The sequence below is a fragment of the Dendrobates tinctorius genome, unplaced genomic scaffold, assembly GCF_039654945.1.
Source record: "Dendrobates tinctorius isolate UK_male_01 unplaced genomic scaffold, ASM3965494v1 ptg000501l, whole genome shotgun sequence".
In the NCBI taxonomy this organism is placed as follows: Eukaryota; Metazoa; Chordata; class Amphibia; order Anura; family Dendrobatidae; genus Dendrobates; species Dendrobates tinctorius.
Genome location: NW_027362160.1, coordinates 787,258 through 804,155, shown reverse-complemented (window position 1 = coordinate 804,155; position 16,898 = coordinate 787,258). Strand labels below are relative to the sequence as shown.

At 46.5% G+C, this 16,898-nt stretch overlaps 2 protein-coding genes and 1 pseudogene across 2 annotated transcripts in view; 1 reads left to right on the top strand and 2 right to left on the bottom strand.

Moving 5' to 3' along the window:
* Nucleotides 1-13,318, bottom strand: part of LOC141078074 (uncharacterized) — a 32,217-nt gene extending 18,899 nt beyond the window's left edge. The window contains exon 1 of the mRNA XM_073564898.1: nt 13,240-13,318. Coding sequence (XP_073420999.1) covers nt 13,240-13,318 — 79 coding nt within the window. The remainder of the gene's footprint in view (nt 1-13,239) is intronic.
* LOC141078071 (PH and SEC7 domain-containing protein-like) overlaps nt 1-16,898 on the top strand; it is a 75,092-nt gene that overhangs the window by 36,257 nt on the left and 21,937 nt on the right. The window contains exon 6 of the mRNA XM_073564897.1: nt 16,762-16,865. Within this exon, the coding sequence (XP_073420998.1) occupies nt 16,762-16,865 (104 nt within the window). The remainder of the gene's footprint in view (nt 1-16,761; nt 16,866-16,898) is intronic.
* Nucleotides 14,547-16,733, bottom strand: LOC141078073 (uncharacterized; annotated as a pseudogene).

Sequence of the window (16,898 nt, the reverse complement as noted above, 5' to 3'; positions counted from 1 at the left end):
GTAACTTTGTCTTGCAGTTACTCTGCTAGGAATTGTCTTGCAGCTCCTAGCTCTGTGGAGTTTAGGCCACGCCTCTAGCAGTCACATGCTTCAGGTCCTGCGGCTCTGAAGTACGCATTTATTCGGTTGCTGCCCGCTCCACAGGTAGCTTTGAGCACGCTTTCGCTTTACTCTGGACATACACACTGGCTCAGTGAGCAAGTTCAGTGCGGTGTCTCTGACACAAATGAGTCCATGGTCTCTCAGGAATTGGCAGTGTTACCAATTCCCCGGCCGGTTATGGGGGGTTTTCGCACGGGCACAAACATCACAAGCAGACACATATTCCCCAACATCAGAGGCTAAAGAAGACCACCAAAATATTCTAGCGATGGCCTTCCGGGTAGCCGAGATCCCTTGATGTCCACCCAGAACTGAGTCGTGGAACTCCCGGAGGACCTTGAGGCGAAATTGAGCTGGTACGAAAAATTTATCCACCGGCTTAGCAGGAGGTGCAAGAGACTGGGCTTCCCGAATCTCCCATTCCAACACATTAGAAATACCTGCCACCACCACTCCGGGCGGAAGAATGGAGGTTCTGGGGGGGACACTGGATCTAGACTGCGTGACAGCCACATGCGGGAAGCAAGCGGAACAATGCATTCCTATGGGTGCGGGATCGCCGCGATTCCGCAAATTAATGAGCATGCTGCGGTTTTTACCGCAAAGCGATTCCGCCGCGGTAAAAACCGCAGCATTAGCACAGCATTACGGAATCCCATAGGAATGCATGGGATGCTTATTTTTCGCGTTTTCGCGGCAAAATCACGCGGTTAAAACCGCCGCGGAAACGCGAAAAAACGCCACGTGTGAACTCAGCCTTAATGTAAGCTTGGTTCTTGTGGTCTGTAATTACCGTTATAGGATGGACAGCCCCCTCCAAAAAATGCTTCCATTCTTCAAAGGCCAACTTCACGGCCAGAAGTTCTCGATTCCCAACATCATAGTTTCTCTCCGAAGGGGAGAACTTCTTCGAGAAAAAGGCGCAGGGTCTCAAATTAGTTAAAGTGGCGGATACCTGGGACAATATCTCCCCCACCCCCACCTCTGAGGCGTCCACCTCAACAATAAATGGTTCAGACGGGTCCGGTTGAATAAGAACCGGAGCAGACATGAAACATTTTTTTAAAAACAGAAACGCCGCTATCGCTGCGGCTGACCAATTCTTGATATCGGCCCCCTTTTGAGTCATGTCTGTGAGGGGTTTAACCACCTGTGAGTACCCCCTTATAAATTTGCGATAATAATTGGCGAATCCTAGGAAACGCTGCAGAGCCTTCAAATCACAAGGTTGAACCCAATCGACAATGGCATGCACCTTATTGGGATCCATGTGATACCCCTCAGCAGACACAATGAATCCCAGAAAAGACAGTTCCTGAACAAAAAATAAACATTTCTCTAGTTTAGCAAAGAGACAGTTCTCCCGAAGCCTTTGGAGAACTGCCCGAACGTGTCCAATGTGAGTCTGTTTATCAGGTGAGTAGATCAGTATGTCAAACAAATACACAACCATAAAACGTCCAATAAAATCAGAGAACACATGATTAATTAAATTTTGGAAGACCGCTGGATCATTGGTTAGACCGAAAGGCATGACCAAATTCTCAAACAACCCTTCAGTAGTGAGAAAAGCAGTTTTCCACTCATCTTCTTCCCGGACTCGGATAAGGTTATGCGCTCCCCGTAGATCTAATTTTGAAAACCACTTACCTCCGGACAACTGGTTGTATAAATCAGGAATAAGTGGAAGGGGATACGTATTCCTCACAGTTATCTTGTTTAACTCACGAAAATCGAGGCATGAGCGCAAACCACCGTCTTTTTTTCTTTATGAAAAAGAACCCCGCCGCCACGGGAGAGACAGAAGGACGAATGTGCCCCTTACGGAGACTCTCGGAAATGTATTCCTTCATAGCAGCCCGCTCGGGACCCGAAAGGTTATACAAGCTGGCCTTGGGCAATTTAGCACCTGGAACCAGGTCAATGGCACAATCAAATGGGCGGTGTGGTGGTAAAACTTCAGCCTCTTTTTCGGAGACAACGTTCATATAGTCCTTTAGGTACTCCGGAATACCTTCCAGTCCAACGGACGACAGACACAGTATCAAGACATCTTTCAGAACAATAGGGACCCCATTTAACAATGTCCCGAGATTCCCAATTAATCACAGGATTATGTAATTGTAACCAGGGGAACCCCAACACCAGTCCCGCAGGCAGGTTGTCCATAACAAAGCATGAAATATGTTCCTGGAGCAAGGAGCTCACTTTAAGGAGAAACTCCTCTGTAAGAAATATGATGTCATTCTTAGCCAGTGGTGTTTTGTCAATGGCAACAACATGGATAGGAGTCTCCAGCCTAACTCTACCTAACTTACACCTGGACACCAAGTCAGAGTGAATAAAGTTCAATGATGATCCACGAAGGCAGAAGTGGATGTGGAGACACTCCCACAACAAAGTTCCACTTGCAACAACATTTTTGAAAATGGATAAAAAGGTACCTGAGAGCCTGGGTGACCTCCACGACAATCACCCGGGCTCAGTCGCTTGCTGGTCAGTGGACAGGAGGGGCAATCCTTTTTCCAATGTCCAGAATCGCCACAGTGAAAACAGCATTTTCCAAGCACCGTTGTCTCCTTTCTTTCTCCTTGAGGTCGATGGTTCCCATCTCCATGGTTTCCAATGTAGGACTGGCTCCCCTTCCTTGGGAGAATAACGGGGTGTCAATCTGCATCACTCCCCTCGCCCGTAGCCTCCGATCCATTTGGATGGCCTGTGTCATAGTCTCCTCCAGGGAATCAGGCGAAGGATGGAGAGCCAAGGCATCCTTCAGACGTTCAGACAGGCCTCTACGGAACCAGCCCTGGAGGGCGGCATCATTCCAGCAGACCTCAGCAGCCCAGCGTCTGAACTCTGAGCAAAACCACTCGGCTGAGTGCTTCCCCTGACACACACTCATCACCATGTCCTCAGCCATACGCATCCGATCAGGCTCATCATAAATATGCCCCAGGGCCTCAAAAAATGCATCCACATTCATACGCTCAGGGGCCGTAGTCGGAAGGGAGAAAGCCCAAGCTTGGGGGGCTCCCCTTAACAGAGACATAATGACCCCCACTCTCTGACTTTCATCCCCAGAAGAGTGTGGTCTCAATGAAAAAAAAAAAAGCTTACAGCCCTCCTTGAAAACTTTAAATTCCTTTTTATCTCCAGAAAAGGTGTCATGAGCTCATTTTCGGGTTTGCCTCTGGCTTCTGGTGAGGGTTATGGAGCTGGCTGTGCTGACAGAGGAGTAGTGAGTTCTCTATCTGGACTCCCTCTGTTGGTGAAGGGAGGTAATGAAGCTGATCTAAATGGCAGAGACCGGCCACCTGAAGAAGAGGACTGTGATTGGACATCAGGAGTTTCTGATTGGATTTAAGGCAGCCGACTCCCTAGTTTCTTACTGTTGAGTTTTCCTGACTGTGGCTTCTGGTTTCCAGTTTGGTTCCTGCCTCCCTAAAGCTAAGTTTTCTCTGCTATTGTTCATATGAGTTTTTGTCTGGTTTACTTAGTTTTTGTGTTCAGCCAGCCCTGGCTGGGACTGGGCTGAATCCCCATTTTGTCTCTGATCAGTTGATCTCTTTTGCTCTGTCTTCAGAATATACCTGAGTGCTGATATAGGGAATTGAAGTCTAGCGACTTCAGGGCCTTTTTCTATCAGACGTGTTGAACATTCTTTTTGGCAGGGTTTTTTGTGTGATTGCAGACAGCAGCTTTTCTTTCCTGTCCTTTCTAGTTAGTGTGGGCCCCATCGTTTGCTCAGCCTATCTTTCTGTCTGTGTTAGTGTTTTCATCTTGTTTCACCGACAATACATGTTGGGGCTGTCTATTGCTTTGGGGTCTGCTCTGGGGCAGTTTAGATTTTCCCTTTCTTTCTTTAGGCTTATTTAGTTCTCCGGCCGTAACGTCTAGGACCACAGTAGGTACGCTCCACGGCTACTGCTAGTTGTTGTGAATAGGATCAGGGGTCTGCAGTCCGCTAGTTTCCAACCTCTCCGGTTTTCTGGTCTTAGCTTGCTTTTTGTTTTTTCCTCCTCGGTGACTCATTCATAACAAAAAGGTATCCGGTAACTTAACCGGAGACTCAGGGGAAACTAATGTAACATCCCGAGCCCCCGATAAAAAAGCCCCCCTGCACAGTGTCAGCGATCAGCTGCTGAGACTGAGCCAGGACTAGTTGTTCCCCCAGGAGTTTCTGAGACATCTGAGTCAGGTGCTTTACCTGCTCAGAAAGAGCGTGCATAGGATCCAACACACACACAGGAGAAGGAGAGCAGTGAAAAAAAAATGGTATGGGTCATTTATAATGTCAGGACCCTGTCAGCGTCAGCAAACTGCCACGCCGAGCAGGGTGACTTACCCCCACTATGGGAGAGCGCAGGGACCAATACTGTAGTGATGATTCAAGCAGACAGGACCTGCAAAATGCAAGATACAATTGTGGGCGCACTCAGCTGTGCATGATAGCAACATCAGTGATATGGCCAGGTGCCGCTGCAGTGGAATAATGACAATAGAAAAAGGAAAAGAAAAAGCACCACTGCAAAAAAAGCGCACACTGCACCAATTAAAGTGACTAAAATAAGTAATTTTTATTGATACAAAAGAGTTATACACAATAAAAACATGATAAAATCACAAAACTATGGCATCCATGGTACCTAAAATGCATATCAATACAAAAGTGTCATACGTATAAGTACATATAATGTGAGCACATAATCCAGCGACACTATAGCAGTATACCTCCCTATTCCCAGGCTCATGAGGACTAAATAACCCTAAACAAAGCCCAGCCCATAATAAAGCAACCACAAACACAAATCCATGTTATATAGTTTTCATGCTAGGACCCTAATAAGCCCAGATAGCAAAGAGAAGGGGAAAGAGAAGTAAACTCCACATGTCAGTGGCGCCAGGACACGTAGAAAGGCAAAACAGTATCTAAAACTGCCACCAAGACAATCAATAGTCGCAGTGGAAATAAAGATACACGGATGCCATACCCAGGACCATTACCCCACGCGTATCGCCGTAACCTGTACGGCTTCGTCAGGGGAAGTGACACAGAGTGATCCAGGAAACCTTAAATACCTTGCAGAAGTCAGTCAGGGCGTTACCACACTCTGTGTACATACCCTCTAAGAGTCAGTATAGGCAGAAAGTGTATAAACCGGCGTCCCGGTCATGTGAACAGGGCCCATAGCATCCGCACATGCACAGTATAAGCGCCCAGTGAATACACACTGGCAGTCTCACCGCAGCGCGCATGTATTATAGAAGCCCTTAAGGGCCAAGAATCCCAGCTTCACCGCGCCTGCGCCCAGTGGAACGCAGGCTAGCATGTCTGAGGCGCATCAGACCTACGCGCATGAAGCCACCACCAGCGTGAGCTACTGCTAGTACATAAATAAACGCGCGCGCCACTCCCGGGAACACTGGAACACACACAGACCGGACATAGACACCATATAATACAATACACATTACACATGGGGATGGATAGGAACACAGGACACAACAAATATACAAACTTCACCCTGCTATGCGATATCATAACCAATGATCAAGACGCTCATGAAAAAGAGCCCTCAATAAAGTGAAAATATATGACAAGGTATATCGCAGCAAAAGAAAGGCCCAAAATACTGCAAATGCCAAAAGGCTATTCACATCAAGACACTCCGAACAAAAGGAAGGGGAAGAGAAAAAAAAAAGGGGGAGAGGTGAATAAAGGAAAAGGAAAGGCGCACAATAATTAGGGCTATGTGAACAAGGTCATACTACTTGTGTATAGACAGAGGGCATATAAGATACCCATCTATCTAAACACAGTAGCAACCATAGTTGGCCAATAATGCCAGGACCTACTTAATAGCTGTCCCACTCCAGTATGTCCACTACAACAGAGGGAACAAGATGTCTACCAAAAAGGAGCACTAATAAAGACAAATGCATGGGAAAAATGAACTCACAACAGTACCTCCCCCTTGAGGAGGGGTCACCGAACCCTCATCCATGCCACCAGGGCGATCCGGGTGAGCCCGATGAAAGGCACGCACCAATCTTTCGGCATGAATATCAGAGGCAGAGACCCAGGAATTATCCTCCTGACCATAACCCTTCCACTTAACCAAATACTGGAGTCTGCGTCTAGCCAGACGGGAATCCAGTATCTTCTCTACCTCATATTCCATGTTACCTTCAACCAATACAGGGTCTGGAGGTGCAACCCCCGGAACAACAGGTTCAACAAACCTCTTCAACAAGGACTTATGAAACACATTATGAATTTTAAATGTGACAGGAAGAGCCAACCGAAAAGAGACCGGATTAATAATCTCCAAAATCTTGTAAGGTCCAATAAATCTAGGCTTAAACTTAGGAGAAGCCACCTTCATAGCGATATTTTTTGATGACAACCAAACCATATCACCCACCTTAAACTGGGGACCAACGGTCCTACGCCGGTTGGAAAACCGCTGGGCCTTTTCCTGGGAGAGAGACAACTTATCCACTACTTGGTCCCAGATCTGGTGCATTCTCTCCACCACAGTGTCAACACCTGGGCAGGCAGAAGGCTCCACCTGCCCTGAAGAAAATCGAGGGTGAAAACCAAAGTTACAAAAAAAAGGTGACATCAAAGTGGCAGAACTAGCGTTATTATTTAAAGCAAATTCGGCTAAGGGCAAAAATGAGACCCAATCATCCTGATCGGCAGAAATAAAACATCTCAAATACGACTCCAAAGTCTGGTTTGTTCTCTCCGTCTGCCCATTGGTCTGAGGGTGAAACGCAGAGGAGAAGGACAACTGAATTCCCAGCTTGGAACAGAAAGTCCTCCAAAATCTAGACACAAACTGAACTCCTCTGTCAGATACAATGTTCTCAGGAATCCCGTGCAAGCGAACCACCTGTTGCAAAAACAGGGGCACCAACTCAGGGGAAGATGGCAACTTAGGGAGTGGTACAAGATGGACCATCTTAGAGAATCTATCACAAATCACCCAAATAACAGTCATTCTCTGAGAGACAGGCATATCAGAGATAAAATCCATTGAAATATGGGTCCATGGCCTCCTGGGCACCGGCAAAGGCATCAACAAGCCACTAGAGCGAGAACAAGGTTTAGACCGGGAGCAAGTCCCACAGGACTGCACAAAATTCCTGACATCACGAGACAAGGCGGGCCACCAAAAAGACCGACTCACCAGATCTCTAGTACCAAAAATACCTGGATGACCAGCCAATGCAGAGCAATGAACTTCAGACATCACTCTCTTCCTCCACTGGTCAGGAACATACAGCTTTCCACTGGGGCAACGCTCAGGTTTGTCCTCCTGAAACTCTTCCAGAGCACGTCTCAAATCGGGCGAGATGGCAGAAAGAACTACCCCTTCACCTAAGATGGTAGCAGGCTTAGTCACAACAGGAGAATCAGCAAGGAAACTCCTAGAGAGGGCGTCTGCCTTGACATTCTTAGTGCCCGGAAGAAAAGAGACCACAAAATCAAAACGTGTGAAAAACAAGGCCCACCTAGCCTGTCTAGGATTCAAGCGCTTGGCCGACTCCAGGTAAATCAAATTCTTGTGGTCAGTAAGGACCACGACTTGGTGTTTGGCTCCCTCCAACCAATGTCTCCACTCCTCAAATGCCCATTTCATGGCCAACAGTTCCCGATTCCCCAAATCATAGTTACGTTCGGATGGGGAGAACTTTCGGGAAAAGAAAGCACAAGGATTCATTTTAGATGTCACAGGATCTTTTTGGGACAACACCGCTCCTGCACCAATCTCAGAAGCGTCCACCTCCACCTGAAACGGGAGTGAGACATCAGGTTGCCGCAAAACCGGAGCAGAAGTGAAACTTCGCTTCAGCTCCTGAAAGGAAGAAACAGCCTCCGGAGACCAATTCAGCACATCAGCACCCTTCCTAGTCAAATCCGTCAATGGCTTGGCAATACCAGAAAAATTAGCTATAAATTTCCGATAAAAATTAGCAAAACCCAAAAACTTCTGGAGGGTCTTCAAAGAAGTGGGCTGAACCCAATCATAAATGGCCTGTACCTTGGCCGGGTCCATTTCAATAGTTGACGGAGACAAAATAAATCCCAAAAATGAAACCCTCTGTACCCCAAAAAGGCATTTCGATCCCTTGACATACAGGGAATTCTCCCTCAAAATCCGGAACACAGTCCGAACATGTTCCACATGAGAGTCCCAATTCTTGGAGAAGATCAAAATATCATCCAGATAGATAATCAAAAATTTATCCACAAAGTCTCGGAATATATCGTTCATGAAGCACTGGAAGACAGAAGGGGCATTAGTGAGCCCAAAAGGCATCACCAGGTACTCAAAATGTCCCTCCGGAGTATTAAACGCCGTCTTCCATTCATCCCCATGCTTAATGCGAATAAGATTATACGCCCCCTGAGGTCAAGCTTGGTAAACCAGCAAGCACCTTTAACTCTGGAGACTAGATCAGAAATCAGGGGTAACGGATACTGATATTTAACAGTAATTTTGTTGAGGGCACGATAGTCAATACAAGGCCTTAATGAACCATCCTTTTTAGCCACGAAAAAAAACCCAGCACCTAAGGGTGAAGAGGATGGTCTAGTATGACCCTTCTCCAATGCCTCCTTAATATAGGATCGCATAGCCTCGTGCTCGGGTACAGATAAATTGAAAAGCCGACCCTTGGGGAATTTACACCCCGGGTTCAGCTCAATTGCACAGTCATAACCCCTATGAGGAGGCAAAGACGCAGACTCATTCTCACTAAATACATCAAAAAAGTCCGCCAAATAGTCAGGAACATCATGCGACTGGGGAGAGGTGGAGAAAACAGGAGCATCACTAAGGGCACACCGACAACCCCAACTCACCACAGACAAAGATTTCCAATCCAGAACTGGATTATGGATTTGCAACCAGGGAAACCCCAGAACAATGGTATCATGCAAATTATGCCACACCAAAAATCTGCAATTTTCTTGATGGTCTGGGGCGACCCGCATTACCACCTGGGTCCAAAACTGAGGTTTATTCTTCGCCAAAGGATTAGCATCAATACCCCTCAAAGGGATAGGCGTCCACAGAGGTGTCATAGGAAATCCACAACGTTTAGCAAAATCCAAGTCCATCAGGTTCAGAGCTGCTCCTGAATCCACAAAAGCCTTGGCGGAAAATGTGGACAGGGAGCAGATCAGAGTAATTGCCAGAAGAAACTTAGGTTGAACACCACCCACAGAAAACGTGTGAGCACAACGTTTCTCTCGTTTAGGGCAGACAGAAATAATATGCGAGGCATCTCCACAAAAAAACACAGCTTATTACGCCTTCTGAACTCCTGACGTTGCGTCTTAGACAAAACTCTATCACATTGCATAGGTTCAGACGTCTGTTCAACCGGTGGCAACAACTCTCGTGTAGTTTTGCGTTCACGTAAACGCCGATCCACCTGAATGGCTAATGACATAGATTCGTCAAGACCAGAGGGAACAGGAAATCCCACCATAGTATCTTTTACAGTTTCTGACAAACCCTTCCGAAAGAGGGCTGCCAAGGCACCATCATTCCAGGTAGTAGGACCGCCCACTTTTGGAATTCTTTACAGTACAACTCTGCCGAATCCCGACCCTGGCTTAATGCCAACAGGGTCTTTTCAGCCTGATCAATAGCATTAGGTTCATCATACAACAACCCCAAGGCTTGAAAAAATGCGTTCACATTATTCAGAATAGGATCATCAGGTTTCAAAGAAAACGCCCAATCCTGGGGATCGCCGCGCAGCAAAGAGATGACAATTTTAACCTGCTGTGCGGAGTTCCCCGACGAGTTAGGCTTCAAGGCAAAAAATAATTTACAATTATTCTTGAAATTCAAGAATTTAGACCGATCCCCAAAAAAACACATCAGGAGTAGGAATCTTTGGTTCAGCAGCATGTGAATGAGCAAGAGAGGCGGAAATTCCCCGCACTTCAGCAGCGAGCTGCTCCACATGAACAGACAATTGCTTCATCTCCATTGAGAGAAAAATTCCCCCTACGGCCTCAGAGATATAGAGGAAAAAATATGCACACAAAAAAAAAAAAAATTCTGACACTTTTTTTTTTCTCCTTTCCTTTTTTTTTTTTTTTTTTTACAATTCTCTCCTGCTATTGAGTACCCTAGGATCTGCGGTATGGCTGGTGATTCTGTTGTGATGAGTCACCGAAGGAGGAAAAAACAAAATGCCAGCTAAGTCCAGAAAAACCAGAGAGGTTGGCAGCTATCGGATTGCAGACCCCTGAACCTATCCACAACAACTAGCAGTAGCCGTCGGGGGTTCCTACGGTGCCCTAGACCCCTCGATCACAGCCGGAGAGCTACATCGCCTAAAGACAGAAAGGGGAAAAATTAAACTGCCCCAGAGCAGACCCCAAAGCAATGGGCAGCCCCCAACATATAATGACGGTGAAGCAAGATGAAAACACTAACACAGATAGAAAGATAGGTTGAGCAAATGATGGGGCCCAAGCTAACTACATAGGACAGGACAGGAAAGCTGCTGTCTGCCATCCGCAAAAACCCTATCAAAATGAGCCAACCGACTGATAGGAAAAACAGGCCCTGAAGTCGCTAGACTTCAAAAAGACTATATCAGCACTCAGGTATATTCTGAAGACAGAGCAAAAGATCAACAGATCAGAGACGAAAATGGAATTCAGCTCACCCCTGGCCGGGGATGGCAGAACTCCCAAAAAACAAGGCAAAACAAAAACAAAACTGAAGAGTACAAAGCAGAGCAGAAAAACTTAGCTTTGAGACGCAGGAATCAGACTGGTCTCCAAGAATCCAGTAGGAAAATCACCAGCCAGGAAGAAGGGCGTCGGCAGCCTTATATCCAGTCCTCAATTCCAGCCACCCAGTCATCATCTAGCTGCCCAGGTGTTTGGTAATCAGCCTCACCACCTTCCTTCACCAGAGGAGGGAGTTCATCAGACATCAATGGTGAAGGGAAAAATGAACTCACAACACAATGATCCCAAAAGAATTGACTGCCTAAAGGAAAAAAGATGGAAACAACACAATATAAGCAATCAACCCATAAAACCTGTGAACAACAGCTCTTCATTTAACCCCCTAGGGGCCAAAGAATTCAAACTGAAAATCCATCGGGACTCTATTTGTAATAATAATTTTTTAGGGGAACCCCCCTATTAGAAATTGATATCTTCTCTAATCCCACCACCCTAGCATTATTAACTTTACCAGCGTGGTGGGTCAGAAAATGAGCTGCCACAGATGTCAAGACTTTGCCTTTGGCTTGATCCGTGCGTGCCAATTTAATTGTCGAAAAATGTTTCTGTATCCTTCGGCGCAATTCCTGAGACGTTTGGCCAATGTAGACCTGATTACAAGGACAAATCAATTCATAAACCACACAACTGGTCTTACAATTGATATATGACATCAACCTATGCCTAACACCACCCCCTGGATTAGTAAAATAGTCCCTAGTGGGGTGCATGTGGGGACAAACAGTACAATTCCCACATGCAAAAGAACCCCTGAGCTTGTTCCCCCGGTCCAACCCAATTGTTGGTCTCATATAATGACTCCTCGTCAGGAGATCTCTAAAATTCGGGGCCCTTCTAGTTGTAATGCATGGCTGCTCGGACACGATACTAGATGTCTGCAGATCAGTTGTAACTATACCCCAATGTCTACCAAGCACTTCTCTCACCTGTGACCATTGGTTGTTATATTGTGTAATAAACTGGGGTTTTGATTCCCTGGTCTTTTCACGTGTCACCAACACGGAATCCTGCGTACACCCATTTGCCCTTTGATATGCCCGCGAGATACTTCTCCGGGGATAATTCCTCTTTTTGAAACATTTCGTTAAACCTAAAGCCTCCTCATGGAACTCCTCATCCGAGGTGCAATTTCTTCTTATTCTTAAAAATTGTCCAGTGGGGACTCCATTTCTAGCATGGGCTGGGTGGAAACTCGTATAGTCTAATAGACTGTTCGTGGCTGTTGGTTTTCGAAACAGTCTCGTAGATATACCACCATTCTCATTTGAGACCACCAGATCCAAAAAGGTGACTGAAAGAAAAGACATCGAGTAAGTAAGTACAATATTATGCGGGTTAGAATTCAATAGTTCAATGAAAGCACAGCATTCCGCCTTTGTTCCAATCCAAATGAAAAAAATATCGTCGATAAAACGCGACCAATGCCGCACTTTGTCTCTAAACCATTCTGTAGAGTAAACCCGAGTTGCCTCCCACCAGCCTAAGAAACGATTTGCCAGGGCCGGAGCACATCTGGCCCCCATCACCACACCTGACGTCTGAATATAGTAAGACCTATCGAAGATGAAAAAATTATGCTTCATGATGAACTCAAGCAAGTCAATAACAAATGAGTCATGCATTCTGTCAGACTGCGTCACCTGATCAAGAAAGTGCAGAACCGGTCTTATGCCATCTGAGTGATCAATATTCGAGTATAGCGATTCAACATCGCAAGTGACTAATAAAGCCTCAGACGGTAAATCAACATCCCGACACTTCCTTATAAAGTGGGAGGTATCCTGTATATAAGATGGTAAGTCCTTAACCGTGGACTGAAGAAATTAGTCCACATAAATTGATGCTTTTTCACACAAGCTACCTATACTAGCCACTATAGGCCGACCCGGAGGTCTCACCAGATCCTTGTGGACCTTGGGCATAAAAGGTAGGTGTAATAGGATATTCAACCCACAAGAATTCCATTTCCTTTTTATTGATAATACCCAACTCCAATGCCCTATCCAGTAACTTTCTAAACTTGACCGAAAAGGGTCCAGTTGGATCAGATGGTAACTTTTTATAAAATCGAATGTTGTCCAGTTGACGGTGTGCCTCTTCCCGATATACCTCATGTGGCCACAATACCACATTCCCACCCTTGTCAGCCTCCTTGATCACAAATGATTTATTAGATCTGAGGCTGGCAAGGGCTGATCTTTCACCAGCATGCAGATTATCCAATTGTCTAGACTTAGTGGGAATAGCCAAAAAGTTAACAAGTTCAAAAAATACCCTAATGGCTGGAACCAACACAAATGGTGGAGCCACCACTGATTTATTTCTGAAGGGAAAGCGATTTTTACCCGTATTTGAGTCTTCCTGTAAGAGGTCCAATAAATCCTGCAAAACTTGTCGGTCCGTCTGATCCAAGCCATCTACCATCCGTGGTTTGTTATGTAATACCTGGAGAACCAAATGCCTGCAAAAACTATAAATAAATATAAAGGTCCTTAACCAAGGTAAACTTGTCAATTGCCTTAACAGGGGCAAAAGTCAAACCCCTCTGTAGTGCAGAAATTTCAATAGGTGAAAGTTTATACTGCGACAAATTAATAATTTGTAACAGATTATCCTGTACCTGTATATCCAAAGTTCCATCCCCCAAGGTATCTTGTTCCTCTATTTGCAAAAATTCCTGTACTGATTGTATTGCGGGGGTCTGCGTCCCCTGTATCGAGTGCTCCTTGTTAACACCTGGCCGTTTGCGACAGCCCCTTCTGGTCCGGTGTCGGCCTCGCTCTCGGCCGACGATAAAAAATCACTACCAGATGTATAATCCGGTTTGCGGGTCACCTCAACCACTTTATCTGAAGCCTTAAATAGTAGCAGACAGGACCTGCGGCACAGAAAATAGTAAGGAGTCCCAGGACCTGCGAACATGTGACTGCAGGGGGCGGGGCTTAGCGTCTTACTGCTGCAGATGATGTAATGTACCTACTGCAGGGCAACTGTTGTAGAGGAGAGGAAAACGCAGGTCAGACAAGCGAGGGTCATACACAGAGAGGGCTGTGCGGTACCAGAGGGAAGGGCAGAGAATAGTCAAGTCACAGGCAGAGGGTCATACACAGAGAGGTAGCGCAGTACAAGAGGGACAGTCAGAACTCGTAACAGGGACAGAACCGGATCAAAACCAAACAAGCAAGCAAGATATCAGGCACAAGGCACACGTATGCACAAGGTCAACTAACTCAGCCGAGGGCAGGAGTATAACTGACACCGGACCTAGGTCAAGTGAGCATTAAATAGCCGCCCTCTGCCAGAGAGAGGCAGAAACAATTAACCCCTGTCTGACCAGGACGGGCCAAAGACAAACCCCATCCTGGATCATGACAGATGGGACTACTGATCCCATGAGCTGATGCCTGCTGCTGATAATAGCAGCGAGGGCAGGTGGTGACTAATATGAGTATTTATCAGCCAGCGTCTGAACTCTAAATAAATTTAAAAAACGCTGTAGGTTTCCCTGTATTTTTGATAACCAGCCAGGTAAAGCCAACAGCTGGGGGCTGCAATCCTCTGTAGTCAGCTTCAGCAAGGCTGGTTATCAAGAATAGAGGGGTCCCCACGTTGTTTTTTAAATTTAAATAATTTAAAAAAACGGCGTGGGTTCCTCCCAATTTTGACAACCAGCCTTGCTAAAGCAGACATCTGGGGGCTGGTATTCTCAGGCTGGTAAGGGAACATTGATATTGACACCACCCGAGCCTAAAAATAGCAGCCCGCAGTCGCCCCAACAAAGCACATCTATTAGATGTGCCAATTCTGGCACTTTGCTCAGCTCTTCCCACTTGCCCAGTAGCGGTGGCAAGTGGGGTAATATTTATGGGGTTGATGTCACCTTTGTATTGTCTGGTGACATCAAGCGCGCGGCATAGTAACGGAGAGACGTCTATAAGACTCCCATCCATTACTAATCCTATAGTTGTATGGTAAATAAAGACACAGCCAGAATAAAGTCCTTTATAAGAAATACAACACACAACATAACAAACATATATACTCACCTAAAGCCCTCGTTCTCCTGTAATAAAACAAAAATAAAAAAACAATAATATCCCTCACCTATCTGTTGTTCTGTCCCACGCCGATATCCATGTCTGGGAATTAATAGTCTTCAACCTGGACGGTGCCAAGATGTGACCGTCCAGGCTGAGAACCACTGGTGAATGAGCTGTTGTGAGCGCAGTGTCAGTGACTAGTGGTGATGTCAGAGGTTATTGCAGGTCACTGAGGCTGCATTCCCAGCCGGGCTGAACTGCGGTGACCACCCTCTGGTGAGAGGTGAGTCCACCGGCAGAATTTCACTCTGGTGAATTCGAACTGCGGTGAACTCTCTTTGTCTCTTCTGTTTCCACTTTGATATTATTTTTTTCGGTTACCTCTTCTTCGATTGTCAATGTCTTTGTCTCGTATTGTCTCCTTTTTGTTTTGTGATGTCTTCCTTTTCTCTTGTGTGGTCTCCTTCTTATTTGGCTCTTGTGTGCTCTCCTTCTTCTTGGGCTCTTGTGTGCTCTCCTTCTTTGACTCTTGTGTGCACTCCTTCTTGGGCTCTTCTGTGCTCTCCTTCTTATTGGGTTCTTGTGTGCTCTCCTTTTTCTAGGGCTCTTGTGTGCTCTCCTTCTAGGGCTCTTGTGGCTCTCCTTTTCGGGCTCTTGTGGCTCTCCTTTTCAGGCTCTTGTGTGCTCTCCTTCTCGGGCTCTTGTGTGCTCTCCTTCTCGGGCTCTTGTGTGCTCTCCTTCTAGGGCTCTTGTGGCTCTCCTTTTCGGGCTCTTGTGGCTCTCCTTTTCGGGCTCTTGTGGCTCTCCTTTTCGGGCTCTTGTGTGCTCTCCTTCTTCTCGGGCTCTTGTGTGCTCTCCTTCTCAGGCTCTTGTGTGCTCTCCTTCTCAGGCTCTTGTGTGCTCTCCTTCTCAGGCTCTTGTGTGCTCTCCTTCTCGGGCTTTTGTGTGCTCTCCTTCTCGGGCTCTTGTGGCTCTCCTTTTCGGGCTCTTGTGGCTCTCCTTTTCGGGCTCTTGTGTGCTCTCCTTCTTCTCGGGCTCTTGTGTGCTCTCCTTCTCGGGCTCTTGTGTGCTCTCCTTCTCAGGCTCTTGTGTGCTCTCCTTCTCGGGCTCTTGTGTGCTCTCCTTCTCGGGCTCTTGTGTGCGCTTCTTCTTGGGCTCTTGTGTGCCCTCCTCAGGCTCTTGTGTGCTCTCCTTCTCGGCCTCTTGTGTGCTCTCCTTCTTCTTGGGCTCTTGTGTTCTCTCCTTCTTTGACTCTTGTGTGCACTCCTTCTTGGGCTCTTCTGTGCTCTCCTTCTTATTGGGTTCTTGTGTGCTCTCCTTTTGCTTGGGCTCTTGTGTGCTCTCCTTCTAGGGCTCTTGTGGCTCTACTTTTTCGGGCTCTTGTGTGCTCTCCTTCTTGGGCTCTTGTGTGCTCTCCTTCTCGGGCTCTTGTGTGCTCTCCTTCTTGGGCTCTTGTGTGCTCTCCTTCTCGGGCTCTTGTGGCTCTCCTTTTCGGGCTCTTGTGTGCTCTCCTTCTTCTCGGGCTCTTGTGTGCTCTCCTTCTCGGGCTCTTGTGTGCGCTCCTTCTTGGGCTCTTGTGTGCCCTCCTCAGGCTCTTGTGTGCTCTCCTTCTTCTTTGGCTCTTGTGTGCTCTCCTTCTTCTTTGGCTCTTGTGTTGTGTCCTCTTGTCTCTTCTTTTGTTTCCTCCGGTGCCTCTTGTGTCTCTCTACTGTTGTCTCCTCGGGTTTCTTTTCCATTGTTTCCTTCTTTTTCTTTAGTTGGAGGTTAGTAGTATCGTTTGAGTGTTTTAGGACATTCATGAGTCTAAATAGTTTGTCAATTCTTTAGGTCATTGATGCCGGATCTATGCCAGTCTATACCAGCACAAGCCACAGATCTAGCTCAAGTAGCCAAACCACCACACTGGAAGAAGACTGCGAATGTGACAGCTGGTGAGACACTTTTATCATTATTTCAGCAAGATC